This window comes from Pantherophis guttatus, chromosome 2 (genome assembly GCF_059756535.1).
Source record: "Pantherophis guttatus breed Tessera chromosome 2, ASM5975653v1, whole genome shotgun sequence".
Taxonomy (NCBI): Eukaryota; Metazoa; Chordata; class Lepidosauria; order Squamata; family Colubridae; genus Pantherophis; species Pantherophis guttatus.
In genome coordinates this window covers 211,855,671-211,883,616 of record NC_142064.1, presented here as the reverse complement: position 1 = coordinate 211,883,616, position 27,946 = coordinate 211,855,671, and the positions used below count along the sequence as shown (strand labels likewise).

At 37.4% G+C, this 27,946-nt stretch overlaps 3 protein-coding genes across 6 annotated transcripts in view; 2 read left to right on the top strand and 1 right to left on the bottom strand.

Moving 5' to 3' along the window:
* Positions 1–5,658, top strand: part of PPM1M (protein phosphatase, Mg2+/Mn2+ dependent 1M) — a 25,253-nt gene extending 19,595 nt beyond the window's left edge. Inside the window, exon 10 of the mRNA XM_034439486.3 lies at positions 9–5,658. Coding sequence (XP_034295377.1) covers positions 9–153 — 145 coding nt within the window. The 3' untranslated portion in view covers positions 154–5,658. The remainder of the gene's footprint in view (positions 1–8) is intronic.
* Positions 4,226–23,853, bottom strand: WDR82 (WD repeat domain 82). Its single transcript, XM_034439522.3, has 9 exons — positions 23,323–23,853; positions 17,700–17,797; positions 13,592–13,658; positions 13,284–13,383; positions 11,949–12,065; positions 10,935–11,090; positions 9,372–9,441; positions 9,011–9,153; positions 4,226–6,711 (listed from the first exon to the last, which is right to left on the bottom strand). Exons 1-9 carry the CDS (start codon positions 23,481–23,483, stop codon positions 6,682–6,684), a joined length of 942 nt encoding a protein of 313 aa, XP_034295413.1. The 5' UTR covers positions 23,484–23,853; the 3' UTR covers positions 4,226–6,681.
* Positions 23,109–27,946, top strand: part of GLYCTK (glycerate kinase) — a 25,456-nt gene continuing 20,618 nt past the window's right edge. The window contains exon 1 of one of the 4 annotated variants that reach the window (XM_034439508.3): positions 23,109–23,874. Coding sequence is in view for 1 of the 4 variants with exons in the window: in XM_087887720.1 (XP_087743846.1) it covers positions 26,927–27,108 (182 nt within the window). In the remaining 3 variants the exon portion in view is untranslated. Of the gene's footprint in view, positions 23,875–26,731; positions 27,109–27,946 lie in introns of those variants that run through there. The other 3 variants (XM_060688409.2, XM_060688408.2, XM_087887720.1) reach the window with 3 other exon arrangements.

The window sequence follows — 27,946 nt, the reverse complement described above, 5'->3', positions numbered from 1 at the left end:
TTTCACAGGTTTTCAGAATTGGCCAAACTGCTTGTGCAGAAAGCAAGAGGGAAGGAGGATGGCTATTACTGGATTAAGGACAGTAAAGAGCCTGCTTCTTATGATGACATTTCTGTATTTGCAATTCCATTGTATAACGAGAATGAATACTAAACAATCTGCTGCTAGAGGAGGCACAATTGCCTTTCAGATGGTAATGGAACTGTATCAAAACATATAGTTGCTGAAAAACGCAAGTCCAGACTTTGAAAGCAGAATAACAGAATTGGAAGAGACCTTGGAGACTTTCTAGCTCAAGCAGGAAATCCAGACACATGGTTGTCCAATCTCTTCTTAAAAACCTCCAGTGTTGTAGCACCCACAACTTCTGAAGGCAAGTTGTTCCACTGATTGTTCTGTCAGGAAATTTCTCCTCACTTCTAGGTTGCTTCTCTCCTTGATTAATTTCCACCCATTGCTTCTTGTCCAGCCTTCAGGTGCTAGGAGAATAGGTTGACTCCCTCATCTTTGTGGCAGCCCCTGAGATATCGGAACACTGCTATCATGTCCTTCTTTTCATTAAACTAGACATACCCAGTTCCTGCAACTGTTCTTCATATGTTTTTGCCTCTGGACATAATCATCTTGGTTGCTCTTCTCTGCACTTTTTCTAGAGTCTCAATATCTTATTTATAACTGGATGCAATATTCCAAGGGTGGTCTTACCAAGGCATTATAAAGTGCTACTAACACTCCATGTGGTCTTGATTCTATCCTTGTATTGATGCAGCCTAGGATTCGTTGGCTTTTTTGGCAGTTGCAGCACACTGCTGCTTCATATTTAAGTGACTCCAAGATCCCTCTTGCAGTTACTACTATTGAGCCAGGTACCATCTATACTATATACGGGCATTTGGGTTTTCTTGCCTAAGTGTAGAACCTTACTTTTCTCAACAATTAATTTCATTATGTTAGATGGGATGTCAAGTATGTTGAGATCCTTCTGTATCTTGAGCCCATCTTCTGGAGCGTTGGCTATTCCTGCTAGTTTGGTGGCATCTACAAATTTGATGAGTACCCCTTCTATCCCCTCATCTGAGTCATTGATGAAGATATTAAGAGTACTGGGCCTAAGACAGAGCCTTGGGGTACCCCACTGCATACTTCCCTCGATGTACATGTAGTTCCATTAAGGACTATATATTGGGTGTGGTTGATCAGCCAGTTATGAATCCATCTGGTGGTGATGCTTTAAGTCAGAAAAGGTCATTGACTTTGTTTCACACTAATCTTGTTTTCCTTGGTTTTACAAATTGCTAACTTATCATAAATGCTAATTTAGTATTTAAGAAAATAAGTTTTAGCTTTCTCTATTCATTATCTAAATATGGAAGGATTAGCATGTGCTTAGTAATACATAATGCTTTTATTAAGATGAAGAAAATTTTTGTATTGCAGCCTAAAATTTTATGTAATATCCAGAGTTTCCTCAGCAATACAAAATATATTAAAAATAGTAGTAAAACATATTGCTATACAAAGCCATTAGCAAAGATCTGTCTTAAAGTTGCTCAAAAATCTGAACTGCAGGACATTAAGGAGTATCACCCTATTAAAATGTTACTACCTTCATTGTTTGACTTCAGGCTGAATCTGTCAAGACAACATGCTGATTTGGGCTTTTGAGAACCATTTTTATTGTAGTTCAGGTTATCTTTGTATTTTATGTGTGTGACTGTATTTATATATAAAACTTACCTGCATATTAAAATGTAATAGTATAAGCATGGATTTAATATCAAACATAAAGAATATATATATTTAATATCTTAAAATAACTTTATTTTCAATAAAATACGTGCCAGCAGAATTTGTCTCATTTATTTGAAATAGCAAGGTCATTTTATATTTATTTTTTATTAGATTTAAGTGCAGTTTTAAAGTATTACACAGTACTGGTACATTTTTATATGCCCATAGTGTTTGATATAAGCTATTTCCAGAATGATTGTCTTATAGTGACATTCCATGATTCATTAGAAAATGTTTCATTACTTTGGCTTGTCACAGAAATGATTTTATCAGATACTTTTTCAAATAAAGATATATATACCAGATATTATCTTTTCATCTCTCCACTGAAATATTTTCCAGGTATTCCCATTGTTTAGCTAGCCAATTCAGCTGCTCTTGACAAAAATGTTAATGTTTTTTACTTTGTGGTTTTTAATCTATCAAATATGCATAGCAATTGAATCTTCTGTTTAGTTACATATTTCTTTAAACACATTCTTCCAAAATTCCAATACTTTATTGCATTCCTACCAAAGATGAAAGAATGTTCCCTTTGACTGTCAGCTTCACCAGGATATCACGGAATGTTGATAAGTTATATGGGAGCTTGATGCCACTGATGTTGAAGTTTAAAATATAATTCCTTTATTAATACTGATAAAAATGCTTGAAGCTGCCATAGAGATTCACAAACATCTTTAATTTCAATATTTATTTTTAAATAACTAAAAACCCAATTGTTCCTTTCTCTTAAGTTCCTGGTTTCTTTTAGTCCTGTAGCAGACTTGCCATAATACATTTCAAGTATGTTTTTTGTAGCCCATCTTTTATTATTTTTACAAATAACTCAAGGCAGCAAGCAAATCCAACACATCATCTTCCCATTTCCCCCACAACAGTAACCCTGAGGTGAGTTTGGCTGAGGGTGTAATTGGACCCAGGTCACCCAGCTATGGCAATGGGGGAATTTGAATTCATGGTCTCATGCTTTCTCTAGCCTCTTGCCTTAACCACTAGACTAAACTGGCTCTCAACAGAATTGAAATATGTAGAATAAATTTTGAAATAAATTCATTCTCCAAATTCAACATATTATTTGGGTAGTTATTGAAATTCTTAATATATTGGGGAGAAGAGAGACTTATTCCAAAATTGAGCATTTTACATTTCAGACCATTGTTTGGTGGAATTCAAGGCATGGTTCATGTCAGCTGGGCTGTTTACTATATTTTTAAGAGATGTCCCATTTTTTGTGGCATGTTTTTACGGTATTATATGTTGATTTAAAACAGAATAAAGCTTGTTTCTGACAATTAGAATTTTGTCAACATTTATTTTTTTTAGAGGGTTTGAAATCAATTTTGGGCACCACAACTCAAAATGTTTACATAAATCTTTTAAAACTCCAAAGAGGGCTATAATCATTATGGAATAGCTTCAATTATTTGATATGTTAATTCCTAATTACCTAAGATTTGAAGGGGAAGATCTAAGATATAGGAAATATTTTTGTTTATGGTGTGTATAAATGCCAACTGTTGTGGACTTTTTGAAAATAATTGCTAAGCTTTTGCTGAAGACCGACACATTCTTGTTCTTTTGCATTGGAAATTATAGTCATGTCATTGACAAATACATTCAATAATTTTTACTTGCTATGCTAATTCCCTTAATTTGGTCATTTGCACAAAGTCAATTTTGGTGATTTGATGCTTTTTGCTATGAGAAATTCATGGACTAAATATCCTTGAAGGCGCTGGGATGGTACTGCGGCGGAGATTGGTGGCCAGAGAAATCTAATCAGCAGGCTTTCAAGATAAAGGAGAGATTGTGAGATTGTCCACTTGCACTCTGGATTGCTACGCCTCGTGAACAGACTGCAGAAACTAAGGTGGTTGTAGTTGGGTCACGAGTAAATGGCTGGGAATAGAAGGATTTCAATCAAGCTCATAACTGATGCAATAATTTCTTAAACATTTTGGATGTAATTAAGTTACATTTATAGAGATATTTTTGGAGCAGCAGGATAAGAGAATTCAACTTGGTGAATCAATCGTTCTGAATTACAAAAGGGAAAAAAGTTTTTAAAAACTTTGTAAAAAGCGTAACATGGAACTAATGTAAGAAAATTTAAGATAAGCTATTTGATTATTTTGTGAAAGTGCTTTTGAACAAATTGGAAAGGGCACTGGAAGATAAAATGGGAAAAAAGAGATAAGCTTTCCTTTTACTTTCTCCCTTGCAATGGAGACACTTTCACTTTTGGATTACAATATTACAATGGCAACCACCAGAAAAGTGGCAAAACAGCAGAGGGAGGAGAGGATCACTAGAGCAATCTTCAGAGAGAATTACACTATACTTACTTCAAGGAATATTTGAGGAATTGGGCAGTAAATTAGCTAAATCCCTTAATACTAAATTGACATTTAAAAAAAAAAACAAAGTGGCATTTTGTCCAAAAACATTTAAGGCAGAAGGAAATACATAAGCTAGTCAAAATATGACATTGCATTTTCAATGTCCAAAGGGTTTCAATTATATGAAAACAGACTGGGTGCAATTACATATTTATCTTACTATCTTGAGTTGCTTCAGATTTTATTTATGCTTTTAAAATAGTAATAAAATAGCCAACCAATGTATTTTCACATAAGGATGTGCTTAGAGATGAAATTAAAAAGGAATAATAAAAAAACAATTTATACAGGAGAGCAATCCTGTCTTATACCTAATACTGTAATTTATTCTTGACTGGAAATATTTATAAAAAAATATTCAAGCTGCAAATACAGATGTAAAAATGCAGTATGTTATTAGAATGCATAATGTAAAAAATCAGATTACAAATGATAACATTTCTAAAGAAAAAAAACAATCCCACAATCAATTCCCAGTAAAAAATTAACTTTTACTCAGTTAAACGAAAACCAATTCTAGGTCAAGGGCAGTGTATTTAAAAGTGTATTCATTTCTTAAAAAGACATTTCTATTGATTTGCGTTACTGAAGAAATGCTAAAATTACGAACAGGTCTAAAGTTGATTAAATGATATCTAGTAAAAACTGGCCATAAAAAAAGAACATATAATTTAGTGTATTGTGCAATTAATTGTTGCAAAGGGCACCGCGAACAACAATCCTGCCCTGTGTCCCAAAATTGCTGCTCATTGGCCTGCAAAATCTTTCACGAACAAGCCAAGAGGTAGAACATTGATGTATCTACAGTAATTCCCTAAGCTGGAGTTATCTGTATTATTAGATGCTAGCTGACTAAGGAAAAAATCTTACTGTGGGATATAAATTGTTGAGCAGAAACACAAAACCCAGTTTAAATATGAATCCAACAGTCAACTTAATGTCAGCTAGGGTATTCCCTTCTTTTATTCACCAAAACAAACTTCCCTGATTATATTGCTCAGGCTGACTCATGCCTCTCAACTCCGTGGAGGGTTTAGTACAATACCAATAATGCAAACATCTCCATAGAATATGAACACTTCTGAGCAAAGCCAAATGTACTAAAGAAGAGTGCTGATATTATCCAAATGTTCTGACGGATGGAAAAGGCAGCAGCATCTTAATATTAAGAAAACGAGAGCATGAAGCATTGAAATTATGCTTCTATGAAATTCGGTTTTTTAAGTATACAGATTGTTATCAGGTGAAGATGATTATGGTAGCCGATACACCACCATTAACATGTATAGGAAATGCAGCATCAATATTATAAAATTAAAATCTTAGGAAGTTAAAAACATGAATTTAAATTTTCTACTGCCTTGGAAAGGATGCTTAGAGAAAGTTAAAACGGGGCCCTTCATTCTACTGCAGGGAATAAAAACCGGCTTGGATGAAATTGTATAATTATCAGCAGAAATAAAAATTGAGATCAGCTGGTAATTATACAATTTCATCCAACCCACTAATGAAAAAGACTAATTTCCACGTACAGAATATCTCAGTGCTTAATGAATGGCGATCCCCTGTGTAGGCAGAGGGAGGAGTTGTACTACTTGCATTGTGAAGAGTGGAATGTAAATTTGTACTTGGAAGAATAGAAACTTGGAATGCTCCTAGAAAGAGAAGTACACTAACACTCATTCCAGAATACTATGTTGGTCCAATGTTACTATTTTTTAATACCTGCTAGTAAAAAAACAATAGTGACCCTTTCACATTCTCCTCCCTTTCCCTGTTATTTATAAAAATCTGCAAAGATACACTGAAGGAAGAGATACAGGAAGTGCATTTCCATCCAGTCCAGCTGAGACTTCTGTATTGCTTGGCATTCTACCCAAACACCCAATTATCTGTTCATGTCAGAAGCTGCCCATGACAAAGAGGATCAGTATGGTTTCCTAAAGATTCAGAACCTGTTGGAGCACTTAAGGCTAAACATCTTTAACAATGTCCCCCTAGCAATTGATCTCTCTGTATAAATGTGTGTGTGTGTGTGTGTATGGCACAAAGGTATCTATATAGCACAAGAGTACACAGCATGGTTACTGCTGATATTTCAAATGGGGCAGAATATGTTAGAAAGTATACTTTTAACCAAATCCAAAATCCCAGGAGTTTACAAGTCAGCTCCAAAGACAAAGGACTGGCAAAATTCTTTCCGAATGTACTCCAAAGCAAAGCTGCTATTTGATTTCAGCTGTAATAGTTCTGCTTCAATTTGATGTTGGAAGATATGTTCAAAGCAGGAACTGTATAGCCACGTGAAGAAATCCTTTGTAGGAGATGCAGGAAAGAGCTTGACAAAAGGAGATACATGCAGAATGTGCTTGATGGGAATATTCATCTCCAACTGACCCAATTCCAATACTTTCACTATTGTCTTTATAAATACTGCATTGCTTTCAATACAGTATGGAAACTGTCCACTGGATGTGATGAATTCAGATTAGTCATCTATAGTTGGCAACCAAAAGGCCTGAATAAAAAACAGAGAATAATGTTAATGTTCAAGAAGGTTTGTCTTAAAACAATGCCAAAAACTAACCTACTGCATCAGCAGGCAATCCTGGCTATATTGTGATGGCCACCTATGCCCTTTATTTAACAGCTATCCAAATGATTATGCAGCAGCTGTGCAGAGACAATATTTTTGTACTCCATCACTAATAGGGAAGTAGTATCAGAGAGGTAACTCAGGTTGCTAGTACTTCCTGCAGGAAGGGCTGGAGGAGTGTACAGCGATGGGCAACCAGCATTCATGGCCCTTTAGAAATTCAGTTTCTAAACTGTGATACAGAGTTTTTACTTTGTCAGAATCTTCATATGTTCCCAGGTAACACTGACTGTCTTTAAGTGACTTTTCTGATACTACAATGTGATTGATTTAATGTGATACTACAAGATTAAAACAATGTACCTACACATTTTTCAACCATGACTAGTTCAGTAACGAAGAGTATTTGTAAATGTATATTTGTAAGCAACTTTTTGGCAGAGGAAAAACAGGCTAGAAGAATGTTGTGTGTGTGTGTGTGTGTGTGTGTGTGTGTGTGTGTGTGTGTGTATAGCAGTATCTTTATCATCAACACCACTATTACATTTTGAATGTGATCCATTAATACAACTCAAATGTATTTTAAAATAAGTTATTTTGGTTTTTATTAAATAAGTGTTGGGAGAAGTAAAAAAAAATCAAATTCAGTATACCAATTTGTTATAGCACAGAAACCGAAATGCATATATGTAGGATAAAAACGCATGGTGTTTATTTAAATCAATCTGAGCGCCAAACATTTTCTATTTCAACTATTCCAATCCACATTACTTGACTGGCATAGGCCAATGGGATTCTTAAAATGATACCCTTCCATATACCAGGGCTTTTAAATAATACTAAAGGAAGGCTCTACCACCTGAATAGTCATCATCTGGAGTATGTTTTATCACTCTTTTAAAATATTTATTTAAATAGAAAAATAAACATTTTTCTGCCTACCCAGAGTGTCATCCAAGTATACAAAAATAATTGTCTATTGTCTAACCTGTGTATGACTCGTGTGTATATGTGTGTGTGTCTTCCTTACAGAAATAACACATTCATTTGTGACAGAAAAATGGAGCTATAGTATTGCTTCTTTTTTAAATATCGGAGAAACGGCATTTTAGTAATGTATATAAAACAAAGTAGCAGAATGATATCCCATGAGCACCACTTTGCCACTTCTCCAGATCCACGTTCTAGTTGCAGTAATGACTTCAACCAGCCTAACAGGAATTTTCAGAAAATAAAAATGACTGCAGCCCAGTGGCTTTGTTTGAAAATGTCCCTGTCTGCCTAGAAAAAAAGATTAGGGATATTAAGTGGAATATGGGCAGTATATCTGGGTTGCCAAAAATGGATGCTGACTAGTTTTCTACACTTTTCCACTACTATCTCATGGTTGTCCATACCGTTATAACCCATGGAATTATAAGGTAGATGACATTAGAGGTCATCTATTCCAACCCTTGTCCAGCGCAGATCTGCTAGAGGTTCTGACCAACTTTGTACAGAAAACCTTGAGCAAAGGAGATCTCACCATATTATGTGTTCGCTTGTTCCACTGGCTAACATGTTGTGCAATCAGAAAGTCCTTCCTGTCATTTAGCTTACCCACAGTTCTTTTAGTTTTAACCTGTTGGTTCTGGTCCTTCCTTCTGGGTCAATATAGAGTAAACCCATTCCTTCTTCAGCATTATTTCAGATATTTGATGATTACTATCTTGTCTCTTAGATGCCTCATGCCAAAGAGTGTACAGACTAGTGGAAAACAAATGCATCTGATTGCTTCCTGGTAAAAAGATATTTTGGAAATAACCATACCTGCTCTGGAAGTTTTTGTTGCATTGTTTTCAATTTGGAAGCCTTTTTTTACAAATAGGCAAGCTCCCCATGGTAGTCATTTTGTGAGATCATTAATAATATGGTCTCAAAATTTCAAAATAATGTAGAGAATTAACAAGAATTACAAAGAAAAGTGATATATTATTGATAATAATCTCTTTATCTTTTTAATTTAAGTACAATCAATCCTGAATGTACCAATAAAAGAATATTTGTAGGTCAAGTCTGAAAGGAGGGGTCCTTGGTGCTCTCTGAGCTTGGTTGTTTTCTTGCAGATGTTGGGTAATGAAACATCTGCAAGAAAACAACCAAACTCAGAAAACACCAAGGTCCCCTCAATCCAGAAGGACTTGAGTTGTTCAGAAATTTGAATCAACTTAGGTTTCCTTACCATATTGGAGCATGCACTGGCAAATGTCATAAACTTGGGGTTGAATTGCAAACAGGTAATGGGTCCTGTGTGTTTCCCATCAAGCACTGCTACCTTCATTCCAGTCTCTCCGTTCCAGACATGAATCTTCCCATCCTCTGATCCTGCAGTTTTAACCAGAATCAACGGAATCAGGACTGATTCATCAAGCAACTCAAGTAAATAGCAATAAATAACACATTGTAGCAAAAATGAAGCACCATATAAAACAATCCTCCCCAAAAGATACAAACCACTTGGATGCTTTATGGAAGTGACCCTGAAATTATTTTATATAATTGGTGCTGCACTGATATATACATAGGAAATATAACTCTCTTACCAATCATTATAAACTGAGAATCTGGAGTGAATGAAGCTTCCAATGTGACAGCTTTGCTATTATTATATCCCTGTAAAAAGATGAATATTAATTTGAGCAAACTCTGAAGAGACAGTAGAGGACAGGTTGGCCTACCGTACTATGGACCATGGAGTCAGACACAATTTAGCATCTGAACAACAATAACAAAAAACAGTGAGATTGTGACCATAAAATATAACAGAAAAGTTAAAGCTAATTCAAACAAAAAATGGTTTGCAATGTCAGTGTGCCCAAGAGGCCCCTTCCAACCATTGTCCTTGCCATTTCAGGAGAGAAACAGATAAAAAGTCTGCTGAAAGCTTTTGAAAAGGTTTACTCCAAGGAAAATGCCCACTACCAGTGAAGGAGAAAACCACGCTCTGCCCATTCAATAATGGAGTTCACCAACAACACTTTTTTTCCTTAAAATACTACATGCATCTACGCTATCACAAGGTTATCCACTCCTATTCTAGAAGATTTAATTCTTCAAAAGCCAGTACAAAATAAGTCACAAAATATTTCTTAACTGCCCATCTCCCTCACAAAGGTGGTGTACAATATCAAGCACATTTAGTAAAATCAATTGCTAGCCCGTTAATCCAAATTTAGGATTAGTCTTGGAAAGATCTGGATCTATGGAAAGTTTGTGTACGAGTTTATGGCTGAAAACAGAATGAAAAAGACATCACTCAGAAGGTCATCATCACCATTTTATATTGCCCATTTTCCTGTATTGATCAACTGAGGGCAGCAAGCATTCCTATTGTCTCCTATTTTTCCCACAACAACAGTCCTGTGAGGTGGGCTGGATGAGAGAGGCAATGATGGCCCAAAGTCATCCAGCTGGCTTTGATGTCTAAGGGAGGCCTAGAACTCACATTCTATTTTTAGGCCAAGTGCCTTAACTACTATGCCAAACTACCTCTCAAATTAAGCCTTAATTGATGGGAAAAAAATCTGAACAACATTACAAGGACACCATCTATAATTTCCCCCAGGAAAATTTAAAAATTGAAGAGAGGAAAAATTGTTACTATCTCTGGACTATTTAAAAATCCAGAATCAGCCACAGAACAGGAGCTTTTTCTTCTTGTCATGATTAATGAGAATATATACTTGTATCTATAAATGGTTGTGAAATTTAGAATAATTTATTTTTTAACTCCATGGCTTGAAAAAAGTATAAGAGGATGGGAGGATGCTAAAATATAATCTAAAGCATGATTTTATAAAGTGCTTTTTATTTTATTAATTATTTTTTCATCTCTTTATTCTAATAGATCTCTTTCAATTAAGAAGTTACTCTCAGATATTCCAGCTTAATGATTCAGTTTTACATAAGGGATGCACCATCAAACCTCAATTTTCACTTAATAAAAAGGGGTCAGCAAAAATAACCTGATGAATTAAGTATCCTTATTTTCAGCTACAAAAGTGTCTTCAACTGCAATGCTAACTCAATATTCCATAAATTTTGTCTTAATTTTAAAGAATAATCAAAACAAAGACCATGTATGGAGATATAGAAATGTCCCTCACTGTAAATGTATGAAGAACTGCTCCTTTAAAGGCATCGATGAGCCGTATGATCCCTCCATTAGTTGAAATAAGAACAAGTTTTCCATCATTGCTGAACTTCAGGCCAGTCCACTCACAGGTTCGGTCATATTGCATATTAAAGGTAGCAAATGGACCCTTCAAAAAAGAAAGACAGACGTTGGCATGCAGCAAAACTATTCCAGATGTTCATACCATTTTGCAAAGAATACCTTACTAGGCAGACTGTGTCTGACTTGGGAAGGAATTTTCATTTTCTTAGGCCACAGAACTTGCCAAGGATACCTGAAAATTATTTATGCTAGAAATCCTGAGTTTAATGTTTTGCTTTTATATGTCTGAATATGTTCTGTCCCCATCTCACACACGCACCCCCACAGACAGGCAACAGTTAAAGAACTCAGCCGACAACAGTTTATCCGGTATCAGAATTGGCAGCAACCCAGTGGCTGGCTGCCAGGTATTCTTTACTCACGAGGGGGGAGTTTCTCCCTTCGTCCGGGAACAAAGCCAATACACAATAATCAACAAAGTCCAGTAAATACAAAGAAGGTCGTCCGATATCCGTTTTTTGCTTGTCACAGAGCTGAACCGACCACCACACCCTCTTTTATACCCTGTGGGGTGTGGTCCAGTGACTCAGCCTAATCCCTGGCACGCCTCTTCCTCTGCTGCGTGCGCTTATCTCTGCGACGCTGCTGAGGGTCCAGCCAAGACTCATCTTCCTCATTACTGTCCACCTGTGGCTGCGTGGACGTGCTTGGCCCCGGGCCTATCTCTTGACTTTCGGAGGAGACCGAAGGCATTGCCAGAGAGGAGGGTCCTGGAGAGGGAGGCCTTGCCAACTCCTCTCCTTCACTCTTGGAGTCCTCTCCTGCCGATAACACAGGCTCAGGTAACGGAGCCACAACAGAATATTAAATCTACAATCCTAGGAATTTCATCTCAGAAAAGATGCCATATTCAAAATGCATTTAAACATTACATATTATTTACCTTATCAAAGGAGCGAAGATCATAAAGTTTCACCATTTCGGAATTGACCCCAGCTGCAAAAATCAGCCCCTCTGGATCAAATGAGCATACAGGTTTTCCTTGTGGATGCATCAGACCCTAGATTTTGAATACACACACACACACATATATATCCATCCAGAATTCAATATAAAATGAGCAACTATATAAATGTTGTAAGTAACACACACACCTTTGTGAGCTGCACTAGTTGCCTGTTTTCCTCAAGGCATTGATCTATAAAGCCGTTTTTGGTGTTGGGCCAAATTACTTCAGGGACTGTCTGTCTTCTATAGGTAGTTGCTTGGCTTATTCAATCTCCAAGTTCCTTTGACTATTAAGCAATATGAGCTGCTGGGACTCTGGAAGCAGCATTTCTCTGCTGCAGCACATGTCCTCTGGAATGAGCTTCCCCCCAAAATCTGATTGACTGATCCCACCTATTGGTGTTTCAAAGGAATTTGAACACAGTGCTGTACACCTGAGTCTTTGAGTTGTATAGGTTTGTGTCACTTTCATTTCTATTAGGTACTTGTCATCCTTGTCATCTTTTATTTTTGTCTCTCACTGTATTTTTTATTTTGTTTTGAATAGTTGTACTTGTGGGCTGCCCGGAGTCATTGGGAGTTGGGCAGGGTGCAAATTTAAATAATAACAATGATTAATTAAAGCCATGATTTGTTAGAAGCATCCATGATGGATCTATATTAATTCTCCAACTGCTTTTTATCAAAATACAGTAATCTATTTAAATAAAGTGATAGCATCTCTAACAGAAATGCAAAATAATCATTTCTGAAATACTGCTTTTTGTTAAAAGGATGTGATCTAGAAATATACTGAAATGTTTGGGCTTCTTTTTTATTAGGTAATTAAAAAATTCAGGCAAAAAAGTCAAAAGTACAAACATAAATACACACGCATATTTGTGTATTTGAAGGAATTTGAAAAAACAATTAAAAGGAATAGATCAATTGATATTTTGGTAGCCCCTCCCTTTTTCCTCCAGCCATTAATTGTTACTTTACACTTTACTTTGGACATTGTTACTAATTTTGGTTTGAATCCTTTTAATTTTTGCTATTACTATTATAATTATTCAAAACTATTTGTTTTTCTTAAGAATCACCTAAGAGAAAGTGCACTTTTCAATACGCGAGACTTAGGCTTGAGGTGGGTGTGTGTGTGTGTGTGTGTGTGTGTGTGTGTGTCTATTGTTCATATCTATTACTACACTAGAAATAAAGTCTGTAATCTACAATCTACACAACACTTGAAGTACATTAACATACTTCATGTGGACTTTTAGAAGTTTACCTGACAATTTGGTGACCGAAGATCCCAAAGTCTGATAGTCTTATCAAGTGAGCCAGATATAAAGGTATCATCCACTGGAGACATAGATAAAGCAACAACTCTGAAATGAAGAGAAAAAAAATAATATAGCCAAAGTAGTCTGCATCATATGCCATATATATTTTATTCTTCAAAAAAAGGTGAAAATTTAGGCAATGTAAGTAAAAACAGAACAAAATCTATTGTGGATTAGTTATTACTCTTATGTGTTTAATTCTTCCTATAGTTAAAGCAATATAAAATTATATGGTATACTCTACTCATCTTACCTCTTGCTATGTCCCGGAAAGTATCTAATGTATTTATTGTCATGAAGAGAAAGGTATCTGATAGTATCTGTATGGAAACATCAACAAGGCAAACATTATATAAAAGTACTTTCTAATGCAGCTTGCTTATTAGAGTAAAACTTTTGTTAATATTACCTGACTTGCACATCTCACATTTTAATAATGGAATTAACTACCGTGTTTAAGTTCACACACATTCAGCCATGAACACAGTTTCTAGTTCACCCACGCATACAAAGATTTATGCTATGTATGAATTCAGGTATATGGTTTGGTATTTTATATGAACTAAACACATATAAAATCACAGTGAAAATAAATCATGGCATGTAAAACCAATCAGCTATTGTGGGTGTAAACAATACGGTCACAAAGTGTAACTTTCTGTAAGAATCTGGCTCAAAAAGATACATTATTTCTATATCCACAGATACAGAACCAGAATTCATTTCTAACTCAGTAATTGCTATAAAAATGTGTATATGAAACACTGATTACACCTTATAATATAAAGCAGATAAACAATGTAAAAGGAAATAATTTAGTAGCATTTATAAACCATGAATATGAAATCAAAAATAATGTGTAATATTTTATTGCACCATTTCTTAACTGATTTAAATTTAGATGATTATTAAATACAGGTTGAATGCATTGGAAGGTTGCTAAATTATAGGACTTTCTTAAAAAAACATTTACCATTAGGTGATCAAGTCTCAAAGTATATATAAGTCAGCTGGTACAACAGATTAAGTATACTTTCCCTATAGGATAATAAATCAATTTTCCTTTCTTCAAAGATAAACTAAATGATATCAATTTATGCCTGCAGGCTCATATTTCTGCAGTTTTTCTATTTCGTGGAAATAATCTGCTTCAGGATTTTCCGATGAATTAGCAAGCATTTATTCCAAGGCATAGTTTTACAGAGAAACATGAATGAACAAGATTAGACCTAAAAGTTTGAAGAGCCGACTCTCCACAAACAAAAGAGCTACAAGAAAATCTGCAACATATACAAGCATTTGAGACAAACTGGTGCTTTCCAGAGAACAACTGTTACCTGGCACCAAACAAACATGGGCAGGAAATCTCTTCTTGTAGTCGTAAAGCTCTGCCCCAGGCAAGGCAGTGGCCTGTACAGTTATCTCCTGTACCGGGTGGTATCATAGACCCTCAAACTGTACAAACTACTACCTCAGCCTGGAACCAGGCAATGTGCAGTAAGCAGAAGAAAAGCTAAAAAATCAAGAATTCTTCATAAAGGATGGTATTAGAATAGACTTGGTTCACATTCAAGGTATAATTCAGACACACTAATTTCTAGCAGGAAAAAAGAAAATTAATTTATCTGTGTTTCTTCTGTATGCTTTCTCATAAGAAAAATGGCCAAAATATTTCCATTACTATGTATTAAATACAGTGATTAACATAACATAACATAACATAACATAACATAACATAACATAACATAACATAACATAACATAACATAACATAACATAACATAACATAACATAACCATACATAACTGCTCTTCTCAAATACTTTTTTTTAACATCAAGCATTTGGAAAGCAAAGAAATAATATGATCAGGATTATTTCACCTGTATCATTTTACAGCATATGAAATTAATTCCCAGTGAAAGAAGGCGAATATATGTGTCCAGGGATAATGTTGCATGATCCAATTTTGGTTGGTCACCCGAACCAGAATTTTAATCTTCTGAACTTTTGCTGGAGCCCATCTTCAGGAAACGTCTCTCTAGAGAGAAGTTCCCTGAAGATGGGCTCCAGCAAAAGTCCAAAAGCTCAGAAGACAAAACCTTGGGTCCCGGGACGGAGCCAGATTGGACCTTGCTTCTCAGTCTCATAAATTTGTGATACAAACAGGAAAGTAATAGTAACATAGAGTAAATAATGTAGATTAAGCACAAAAATGAGTTACATACAAAGATGCATTAAAATGTTCCATCCAATAGCCATATGGCATCATCAATACACATTCACTGCTAATGTGATATATTAGATATGATACATCTACAGTGCGCTCTGGGACCGACTTGCTGGTCAGAAATTTCTCTGTCATTAACATGGCTTGGTTACTGAGCTAGAATTATATAAATCTATATTTTATTAAAGCTTTTAATTTTTAAAACATTAAATAATGTTGATCCAGCAATAAAACCCAGTTAATAGAAGCAATCATTCAATCTTGGTTTCACATTATAACAGCTGCAGAACTAAAGGACTTGGTTCACTCCATGGAAAGACATTGTAATTCATGCTAAAGGTTACCCAACTAAGTATTAACTGACGTGATAATTTTTGTATATCTCGTTTTTTCTGTGTGTTTCTCTTTTCTTCTTTATAACAGCTTGTAATTGCTATTCTAATAGCAAATCCTTCATAAAAGTTATTGCATTACATTCTTGATTAAATTTTATGGTACTACTCCAAAAAAAGGTGGTGTTATTAGCTAGTTTTAGAAAATACACTTTTCCCAAAAGGTTTCCACAATTTTGGCCACTACCGTATACCTGTTTTTTTTAGGTCTCTAACTGGTTTCCAATTAGCTTCCAGGTACAATTTAAAGTGCTAGTTTTTACCTATAAAGCCATTTATTCCTTGACACCTACCCTGTTTCCCCCAAAATAAGACATCCCCTGATAATAAGCCCAATCGGGCTTTTGAGCACATGGCAATAAGGCCAAGCGCTTATTTCAGGAGTCAAAAAAATATAAGACAGGGTCTTATTTTTGGGAAAACATGGTAGTTACTTGCAGGACTGCGTTTCCTCACTAGAGTTGGTTTCAGCACTTCAAATCATGCCAGAAGCAGCTGTTTGTCTCCTATTTGGGGTAAGTTAGGGGAAAAAACCCAGAAGTTTTGTTTTTCCATGATGGGACTGGCCCTCTGGAAAGACCTCTACATAGAGATTTTTCCATCTCCAATATTGTCCACTTTCTGAAAAAAAATGAGGTTCTTTTTCCCAGAGGGTCTTTGGGCCCTGAAGTTATGAATTAGGTCTGGGTTCAATTGACCTATGTTTATTTTATAACTCCCTGTAGTTTGTAAGCCACTCAGTTTTATGATTGTAGCAGAATACAAATTTGTTCAATAATAATAATTCAACAAATATTTTATTAGTTGAGGATAGCAATGAACCAAAAGTAAAAACTGCTGTCTATGAAGGAATTAGAAAAAGCAAAACATATGGAAAACTAGTTGTTACCAAAGAATCAGGAGGAAACATATGAAAAGGAGGCCCTGCAAGAAAAAGACATGCCAACTAGATGTAAATTTTCAAAATGCAGAGATTTTCAAGTTAAAATTTTTACTTTGTGCTACTTCAGACTTTATACAAACATGTAAAGGATTTTAGGCCTTAATGACATTTGCGTGTTGTTTATTGTTGCTATGAAAGGTATACAAGGACTCCAGAGTAAATGAAGAAATTGCTGAATTAGGCAAAAAGAACTTGCAGAAACACAAAGCTTTTTAAGGGAAACTTTGAAAGGATAAAAGTAAGTGAAAAACTGTTGCTTAAATGGATAAGCGGGTCTATGGGGATTGATATGCTTAAGAGGATATTTGTTTGCTTTGATAAAGGACAATGATTTGCATTGTTACTGATATGCACTCTTCCAATAAAGTATATAATTTACTGTCATCTAATGGTCTGGATGAAGCGGGAAAGAGAAGTAGCCTGTTTCTCTTGTTTGCAAGTTAAAGCAATAAAAGCCATCCCATTAAATGTACAATTTATTCCTTGACAAAAAGTTTGTTAATTGTTCAAAGAATAGAGAAAAGAATAGAGAAACTTCTTTTTAACTGATATTAAATTGCTAGTGTATGCTTGCACTTCATTCTGGTTTACTTCTGACTCAAAGCTGATCAGGAAACTACCTTAAACAGTGCTTTAAAATTAGGATTTAAAATTAAGAAACATTACATTATCAAGTAACAGCTTCAATGAATACACTATTAATTTCAATCAAAATCAGTCTTCTTAAATCTTTAATACTTATTAAAGTGTTAAAACATCCAATATGCATAGGCAATATCAGGAAGAATGGCTCACTTACCATCTATTTTATTGGAACTGTATACAACCGTGTTGGCAGCATGAGTGTATCTGATGAGATCAACTCCATATTTTTTACTATAAAGTGTTCTCTTGGGCCTGCCAAGGGGAAAAAAATATTATAGAGAAATTCCATTTTGCCATACAGGTAGTCCTTGACTTAATGACCATAATTGAGCCCCAAATTTCCATTGCTAATCAAGGCAGTTATTAAATGAGTTTTGCCCCATTTATGGCTTTTTTTGTCAGTGCAGTTTTGAAGTGAAGCATGTGGTCATTAAATGAATCTGGCGTTTCCCCATTGACTTTGTGTTGGAACCTGGCTGGGAAGGTTATAAATGGTGATTTAAATTTATAATTTAAATTTAGTCCTTTCATGTAAGTCTAGATGTAATACCTTGCAAGGCATGGAGGTGCTACAGACACAAAATGAAAGAATAGTCTGTTGTTTTTTATGATTAGCTTTCCACAAATTAGAAGAAGAGCTGGAAGCACCCCTCTTTTTAACCCAAATATTTAGGGAACTATAACAAGCTCTTTGATATAGTCTAACTTGGAAAATGCTGGTCACTTTAATGATAACATTTAACTAAACTTTTAAATTTGAAATAAAATCCAGGACTAATTGTATTTTATTTCTAAACATATTGGTAGTACTATTATTGAATTATAACCTATGTTGCTCCCTAGACTGGCGCACAGCAAAAAAGCTCCTCTTTGAGAGAGATGAGCAGTTTAGAAATATGAAACATAAATAAATAAAACAGGATGCAATTTTAACAGTGACAAAGGAGAGGGTTAACAATGTGGTTAGTATTGATACTATGTTTGCACAAGGTTTCAGTTCTAAGATGATATTTATGTATTTATGAGGCATATGCCTGCTTGTCCGAACAGCAATAACTGTGGGCAACTCACTCCAACAGCAATAAAAACATAAAAGAAGCAATGAAAACCAGCATCCATAAAACAACTTCTGGCGCTCTAAGCAGCACTCCCTTATGCATAAACAGTCAGAATCACTGGGCTCCAGCCTTACTCCATCCCAATGCTTGGGAGAAAAGCCAATTCTTTAAAGCTTTTTGGAAGGTCAAAGTGATAGGAACTGTGTGGATTTTAGTGCCTGGCAAGAAATATTTGTTCCTGTTACCAGAAAAGTAGCTGAAGTAAAGCTATTTTTCTTGGCTGAAAGGTGAAAAACACATCATTTCTCTGCAAGCTATCCAAAACCCCATTTAAGAGTATAAGATGGTGCAGAAAAAACAAAAATCACATCCCACCACTACCATTATTTTAGATTTTAAGCCATCTAAGTTAATAAAAGGGTCATGAAATCTTGAAAGTTAACCAACAAAGGATTTCTGGATATTTTCCCTGATATTCAACCGGTCTTCTTTTTGTTTTATATGTTAAACTGCATTCAAACTAATTATCAATAACATTTACTTGAGATGATACAGTACCTATTTAAATAAGAATTAGCAATTCATTATAAGTTTGAAGATTTAACAAATTTGCTTATTCTTATTTAAGGAACTGAGAAGTTCAGCCTCATGCTCAAAAATTGAAAAATGCCTGGCAAGCATGAAGGTCAAATACTTTGGTGACAGATAAGGTTTTGGATTTGGGACAAGATAACACTGATAGTTTACAGCAAATGTAAACTCTATGTCTAATTATAAAAAAACAGACAATATCTATCTCCAACTTCACTATCCACTTCATTAAAATCCACTAATATGAAACTGCATTTGCAATAATGATCCCCATCATTGAGTCCCAGCTATACAGAAAAATAAATATAGCGCAGTTCTTGAAGTAATTACAGCTACAATTTCATTTCTATTGGTTCATAGCAGTGAAAGTATGGTCAGTTAGCAAATAATTGCCTGGTGTGATTACTAAATTAGCTAAGGTCATAAAGGAAAATATTTGTAGCTCAGAGGTGAAATGATTTCTTGGTGCTTTCTGAGCTTGGCTGTTTTCTTGCAGATATTTCCTTACCCAAACTAGGATACCAAAAGACTAGCAGAACGCATCCATGAGACACAATGAGAACTCCATCATTTCCAGGGTGGATTTGATTTAAATCGAGTTGATTTAAATCACAATTTAAATCATGATTTAAATCACTAGTAAAAAGGCTTGATTTAAATCAACTCGATTTAAATCATAATTTTTAAAGAGCAACTGTCATCTCTGCTACTCCTTTGACCCACTGTTGACTCACCGATAATCCCAGTGTTGCAGAATATACAGCCTCATGCTACATAACTAAGCTCCATTTCATGCTGAATAAACTAAATTATTTATGTATCTTAAATAGAAAACTATCTTACAATAGATTTTTACCCCCAAAGTTTTTTATTAAAATAAATTAGATAAAAATAAAAAAAATCCGATTTAAATAAAAAAAATCTGATTTTTTTGATTTTTTAAAAAAAATCATTGATTTTTATCCACCCTGATCATTTCACAACCTATGAACAGACTTAACCACAGTTTCAACTGGGAAACTGTGACCATCCTAGACCAGGAGTCTGCAACCTTAAACACTCAAAGAGCCATTTGGACCCGTTTCCCACAGAAAAGAAAACACTGGGAGCCACAAAACCTGGGTGGGCATGGCCAACTCGATATCACTCACTCTCACCCAGTCACATGACTCCCCCCAGCCACGCCTACCCAGGTTTTGTGGCTCCCGGTGCTTTCTTTTCTGTGGGGAAACAGGTATCTCTCTCTCTCTGTCTCTCTCACTCCCTGTCTCTTTCTCTCTGTCATCTCTCTCTTTCTCCCTCCCTCTCTCTGTCTCTCTCATTCTTTCTCCCTCTCTTTTTCTGTCTCTCTCTCATCTCTCTCTGTCTCTCTCTCTCGTGTGTGTGTGTGTGTGTGTTCCCTCTTGAACCATTTCCAAAAACAGGCGAGGGTTGGTTTTTTGTTTTTTTTTACTGTTGTTCTTTCTTCTTTTTTGGGGTGCTTTTTACTATATGATTTAAATCAAGAGTCATTTCAGGTTCCCAGATAAATGAAGCTTTTCGTCCCCCTGCTATAAGCTCCCTGTCGGCTGAACCCACCATCGGCTGGTCCCGCCTCTCGCCCTCCCCTCCCAGTCACTCCTTGCCTGGCCTGAAAAGCTCTCCACCCCGAGACACTGGCCTGGCCCGGCTGCAGCTAATGCTCCATGTCATAATGGGCTCCATGAGGAGGGGGGGACACCATCTCCCCCATTGTGAAGCATGCTAAATTTAACTGTGCTGTGAAAGCAGCGGGCAGGCTATGGAGGTGGTGAAAGCAGCGACATCGGCCACAGCCAGGCTGGACCAGTGTCTTGGGGCAGAGACACGCCTCACTCTGGAATATGGAGCAAGTCTCCATACCCCACTGTCACCCTTACTCCCTCAGGGCAGGCGAGGAGTGACTGGGAGGCAAGGGCAAGTGGCGCGGCCAGTCAGTGGTGGGTTCAGCTGACAGGGAGCCACAGCAGGGGGACGAAAGAGCCGCATGCGGCTCTGAAGCCACGGGTTGCTGACACCTATCCTAGACCAACTTAAGTGAAAAATGCCAGAGAGTTCCTGGAAGCCTGGCTCTCCCGACAAATTGGCCATCAACAGGCACATAGAAATAAACAACATCTACATACCTTTCAAAAGAGACAAGTGAAAAAGGAAACATAAAGACCAGAACACAACCTCACCACAACCCAGATGAGCATAGATTAATACCAAGATTAACACCAGACCTGCAGTCAAGAAGTAAACAATACTCCAATCAAGGAACTGTCAAGCAAGCTAACAATAAACATCCCAAAAGAATAATCACCAAGATCACTCCCAGTAACACTGACAGGGCAAGCCACTAGACTAGCATATAAACTGAGAGCAAACCCCTTTCCTTACTAGCACCAATGATGTTACCTACAGTACTTTGGATAATGAAATTTCTGCAAGAAAATAACCAAGCTCAGAGAGCACCAAGCATCTCTCATAGTTAAGGCCACTTCATACTTCACTATTAATCCTAAAGTGAATATGTTTTTGAATAGTGTCTCAAACTATTCACAGTATATCTATAAATATTCTTGCAAACTGTAACCTAAGTTCCCCACCAGTATAATACTGTCCGATACAGCCTACGTTTGATTACCAAATGCACACACTGCCCATTTTGCTAAGTGACTCTGGGCAGTTTACATACAAATACAAAATAAATAACACTTCTTGCAATGGTGAGAAATTTAAGAGGACAGTCCTGACCTAGATTTGAGAGCTTTTGGGATGCTGCCACAGGAGACTCATTGATATTTTATACCATTCTATTTATTTACAAGTCTACACAACTGAAAGACTCGATGAAAGCCGCTACAAAAATTGAAAGTCAGCACCCTCCTAATGATGGACAGAAGTTTTAAACGGAGGTGCCTTTCATATATTTAAAAATATACATTCTGGGTTAGAATGACTAAAATCCCAATTTAGCGGAATACGAACATGAACAAGAGTTTAAGAAGGGTAAAAGGCGAAAGATTTATACGATCTGAAGAGAAACCAGAGTATTTCAACTGAGACCAGAGGTCTACTTATTAGGAATAAATCCTGGGGGAATAAGAAAAATAGACTGGCACCTTTTTATACATGTTACCACTGCGGCTAGAATTGCATATGCGCAATTTTGGAAAGGGAAAGAAGTACCATCGGAGCAGATGATTATTAAAAAATTTTTGTGGTGTGCGGAATAACATACACTCTTAAAGATAGACAAGAATCAACTTTCAACCAAAGCTGGGATAAATGGTCCAAATGGATAGAAGTAAAAATGCCATGAGGTAGATGTTAGGAAAGCATATAGATTTGTTGATACTAAGCTAAATATATATATACGGTAATACTAGATGCAAGAAGATTAACAAGTGTAAGATGCAATGTGGAAAATTTAATCGAAGATGTAGTATGATGGTATGTGATGTTACTTAGGAACTGTATGTATATGGGGGTTGAATCAACCCTAGTTTTATGTATGTGATTTTGTTTTGTTATTGTCTTCTTTTTGGGTTTTTTTTTTGTCTTCAGTTTATAATAATTTTTTTTTTAAAAAAAAAGAGTTTAAAAAGGGTATGTTTAACTTAAGGCTTATAAGCACATCTTTTTCCAGAGCGAGATGATAATAATGATAATGATGATGATGATGATGATGATGATGATGATGATGATGATGATGATGATGATGATGATGATGATGATAATAATAATAATAATAATAATAATAATAATAATAATAATAATAATAATAATAATTGTCCCTGGTTTCTTCTGCTTTCAGACCTTGTCCCTGCAACGCAAAGCCTCAGAGATGCACCTGAGCATCCACCTAAAAAAGCAACGTCTCTCTCTCTCTCTCTCCCCACCCACCCCCCGCTTCCCCCTCCCCCCCACACACCGTTTAAAAGCTCAAAGGAGCCGCTCTTTGTGGCCTTGGGCTTTGGATGGATGGAAAGAAAAGCCGCTTCTCTGCTTCGGGATCCACGTCCCGCCTCCCTCAATCCACAAAGGCCTGCTGTACATGGCCTCTTTTTTTCCCGCGAAGAACTCCTCGCATCCTCTCTCCCACACACAAACCCCGCCACTCACTTTCCCTCCTGGCAGTCGTAGAGCACGATGGAGTCGTCGTCGCTGCTGGAGATGACGGTCTCGCCATTGGGGCTGAAATCGAAGCAGTTGATCTTGTCCGAGTTCTCGCGGAACACCTTGGCCACGCGGAAGCTCCGCAGCACGTTGTCCGTCAGCTTCATGCCGCCTCCGCCGCCTCCGTCACGGGGAAAGGGAGCCAGCGGGGCCTGCGCGCCGGACAAGGCTGAGAGGTGAAGCGGAGTCGGTCGGGCAGGACTAAGCCTGCGGCGGGGGAGTGGGGGACGGGAAAGGCGGGAAAAGAAAGCCGAGCCGGCGAAGGAGCGAAGCGATTTTGCCCTCGGGCGGATTCCACTCACGCTGCGAGAAGGAGGAGGCGGGGGCGGCAATTCCGGCTCATTGTGTCCGCCATTTTGCGGCTTTAAGGGCGGCGGGGAGACGGGGGTGTCGGCGGTGTCGGCACGCGTAGGATTGTGGGCCGCCGGAGGAAATAGAAGCGACGAAAAGGAGCAGCGACGGAGACGCTACCGGTCTGGTGCATGCTGGGATACTCGAGTAAGGCCCGAGGCTTGCGAGGAGTATTTTAGCGCGCGGTGGGGGCGGGGGGGTGGGGCGGGGGGAAAGAGGCTGAAAGCGCGCGCAACCGATTGTGGGATCTAACGATACTCTAGTACAGGGGTCCCCAAACTCGGCAGCTTTAAGACTTGTGGACTTCAACTCCCAGAATTCTCCAGCCAGCATACCTGGAGCTGAAGGTATGCTGGCTGGAGAATTCTGGGAGTTGAAGTCTTAAAGCTGCCAAGTTTGAAGACCTCTGCAGCACTACTACTACTGCTACTAATGTGGATAAAAGAAAGGAATCATACAGAGTCAGATATATGAGCTCTAAAGGACCCTCTCTATTCACATTATTATAAGGGGAAGACGTGCTTAGATACATGAACTCTGAGAGAACCTCTCTATTCACATTAAGAGAGGAAAGTGCTTGTTGGAAATTACATTAACAGTTAAACTTCATTAAGTGGTAATATATCTTCTGATGAAACCTAGATGTCACGGAAGGACAGCCATATGGAAAACATCTGAGTGACCTCACTGTGAATGACACAAAGACCTATATGTTACAAAGAGTTAATCCAATAAACTTACCCAAGGACAGCAGTAACTCTCCCATTAACAACTACAAGCACTTAAGAAAAGTTGTGTAGCTAAGATAATTTTATAAACTAAAAATAATGGTTTACTAATGGTTTATTAATTAGGAAGTGTGTCAATTATCATATGACAGGTGTGTGTTGGCCATATGTGGAGAATGTATGATCTCATGTTACCCATATATGGGAAATGCATGATCTCACCGAATCCTTTGTCTTAGAAATGTATAAAAACTGTTCATGAGAGTTCTTTTTTTTTATTGAAAAGTTTTACAAAGAAAATTCCCCCCCAGTTCCCTCCCCTCCACCCCCACACCCGTTCCCCCCTCCCATCCCACCCACCCACCCAGACTTCCCAGAACAAAATACAGGGTATTTCTGTTTAACAATCATATGCTAAATTAACCTAACTATTCTTAAACTGCCAAATTCCCCCCCCCCCCCCGAAACCTTAACTCCACTATTGATAAGATAATACTTCTGAAGTTTAACATTCATTCATAAACTATTTGATATTTTCTTGTCTGATACTTATTTTGAATATAATCAATCCATTTTCTCCATTCCAATATGTATCTTTCTTGTGTATAGTCCTTCAAATATGCTGAAATTTTCGCCATTTCCGCTAAATTCGCTACTTTCAGTGTCCATTCTTCAATAGTAGGCAAAGAGTCCTTCTTCCAATATTGCGCTACCAACAGCCTAGCTGCTGATATTAAATTCAAAATCAGTTTAGTCTCTAATACTGTACAATCCGTCATTATACCCAGTAGAAACAATTGAGGAGTAAATTTGCTTTATTGCAACGACTTATTTAATTGACTTTATATCCTCCTCAACTTTCTTTAATTTCCCTTCCACAAGTACTGTTAAGTTATTCATTGCTGTAGCTTGATTATTCATAGCTTCTTTCATTGCTGTAGCTTGATTATTCATGGCTTCTTTCATAAATTCTTTGAAATCATTAAGAGCAGCCTCCTGACTGTGAATCAGCCGGAAGTTGTGCTTTCTGTGTCACCACTGACACAACTGGAGAACCTCCCCCTCCTTTAACAACTCTTGGCTTAACTTGTTTAGAAGCCATTTTTTTTTAAAAAAGATCTTTTTTCCTTTCAAAGCCACAGAGTCCCTTGAACAATTTTGAAAAGTTTGTAAATTATAGTCTCTAATTTATCAAGCAAAATAGTCTCTTCTCCACAAGCTCTCAATTCCAGCAGCTTTAATCCACTCTCACAGAAAGTTCTCAATAAGCACTTTCGCTTCTGACTCCAGCTCAAAGAAATTCAATTTGAAACAATGTAAGTCCAGAGTTAAGCTTTACGGCTTGTTCTCCTGTTTCCGCTCTGCCTGCGCTTGTAATCAATCAAACTCACTTTTGACAGCAGGATTGGTCGCGGCTTCTAGCTCTGTTTGCACAGAGTTGTCCCGGATTCGGAGCTTCTTGGCGGGCTGACTGGGGAGCTCTCACCCTCCAAGCCTCTGGAATTATTCCAGAGGACTTTTGGGGAGCTCAACTCTCACCCACTGGCTCTCCTCTCCTTCTTCTCCCAAAGGGGAGGTTTTTTAGCCGCCAGACAGCCGATTTGCGCTGTCAAAGTGGCTTTTATGAAGTCGCAGGGCTGGCTGTCTAAGGAGACCGTCCATGAAGCCTGCGGTGCCAACCGGAAGTCTTCATCAGAGTTCTTTGGTTGCTCAAAGCTTCAGGTACAAAACTGGCTCTGAACCTTGCGCAATAAAACTGTCTCTGGCTGACCCAGGAATGTTGTTTGGTCTCATCATTCCACAACACTGCTACCCTGTTTTCCCCAATAAGACATCCCCTGATAATAACCCCAATAAGACATCCCCTGATAATAAGCCCAATCGGGCTTTTGAGCGCATGGCAATAAGGCCCAGCACTTATTTCAGGGTTCAAAAAAATATAAGACAGGCTCTTATTTTCGGGGAAACACAGTACTAATACTAATAGGCGGGACTATTGTTGTGGTGATTGCATCCCTACCCTGGGTTGGAAACCTTGTCTCATTCTACTCTTTTTGGAGAGAGTGAGTCTCTGCATGGCCTGCTATGCGGTACCCTGTCTCTCAAATTTGTCAATTTAAAGATGCTTTGATTTCATAAACTGGATGGGGGGATTCTGGGTGTTGAAGTCTCAGTTGCTTGTTCAGTCGCCAGGTTGTGTATCCGACTCTTCGTGATCCCATGGACCACACAGCACACCAGGCGCCCCTGTCCTCCACGGTCTTCCCAAATTCATGTTTTCGGAGTTCCCAAATTATTCCTAAATTCAGGGTTTCCCCAAATACATGTTTGTTGAGTCTGTGATACTATCTAGCCATCTCATCCTCTGCTGTCCTCTTCTCCTTTTGCCTTCTATCTTGACCAACATCAGGGTCTTTTTCCAATGAGTCCTCTCTTCTCATTTGGTGGCCAAAGTATTGGAGCTTCAACTTATGTATCTGTCCTTCCAAAGGACAATCGGTTGGTTTCCTTTAGCACTGACTGATTTGCTCTCCTTGAAGTCCAAGTACCACAATTCAAAAGCGTCAGTTCTTTTGGTGCTCAGTTTTCCAGCTCTCACAGCCATACATTACATCTGGGAAAACCATAGCTTTGACTCTATGGACATTTATTGGTAAGATTCTCTGCTTTTTATTATGCTGTCTAAGTTTACCATAGCTTTCCTCCCAAGGAGCAAGCTTGTTTTAATTTCATGGCTGGAGGCACCATGGCTGCAGAGATCTTGGAAGCCAAGAAAATAAAATATGTCACTGTTTCCATTTCTTCCCCTTCTATTTGGTAGGAAGTGATGGGGCTGGATACCATGGTCTTAGTTTTTTTAAGGTTGAGTTTCAAGCCAACTTTTGCACTCTCCACTTTTACCCTCATCAAGAAAGTTTGTCATATTTGAGAAGCACTAGGAGAAGGCATGCCTTTCAAAGCACTGTATGGAGAGAAGATTCTGACTGCCCATCTCATGGAAAATTACTCTAGGCAGTAAACAATCCACTAAAATAAATACAAAATAGTTATATAAAACCACTATGTAATTGTTAAAAATATTAAAAATCATAAAAGCTTTGTATACCATGCAAAAACGTTGCTTTATAAAAAAAATCTTAAATTTCCAGTGTTAACGCTCTGGCTAGTGAATGGAAGGTCATGTAATAATAAATAGTAAATATCAAACACAGTTAAGCAAAGTCTATGCATACAACAATTTTCTAAGGGTCAAGTACATAATAGCTCTTACCTCCGGTCCTTGTACTGGCACTGGACTGCAGCATGCCAGAAACTGGTCTGCGCAAACAAGCGAAGCTCCTTCCGAGGGATGGAGCACACAAAATTATGCCCCCTTGGTTTGCAGAAAAACCTCTACACAGAACCAATTCCTGGTGCCCAAAAGGTTGGGGGCTGCTAGTCTAGACTAATGGGTATGGAAATGCCTCAGTTGTGTCTCCTGAAATCTTGAG

Excerpts from the sequence above, each read along its gene's own strand:
- WDR82 (XM_034439522.3), bottom strand. The coding sequence starts at position 23,483 with ATGAAGCTGACGGACAACGTGCTGCGGAGCTTCCGCGTGGCCAAGGTG. Across the intron at positions 17,798-23,322 it reads TACGACTGCCAGGAGGGAAA|GCCCAAGAGAACACTTTATA; the intron begins GTGAGTGGCGGG and ends TCCCCTTGGCAG. Across the intron at positions 9,442-10,934 it reads CAGTTCTTCATACATTTACA|GGATATAATAATAGCAAAGC; the intron begins GTGAGGGACATT and ends ATCTTTTTACAG.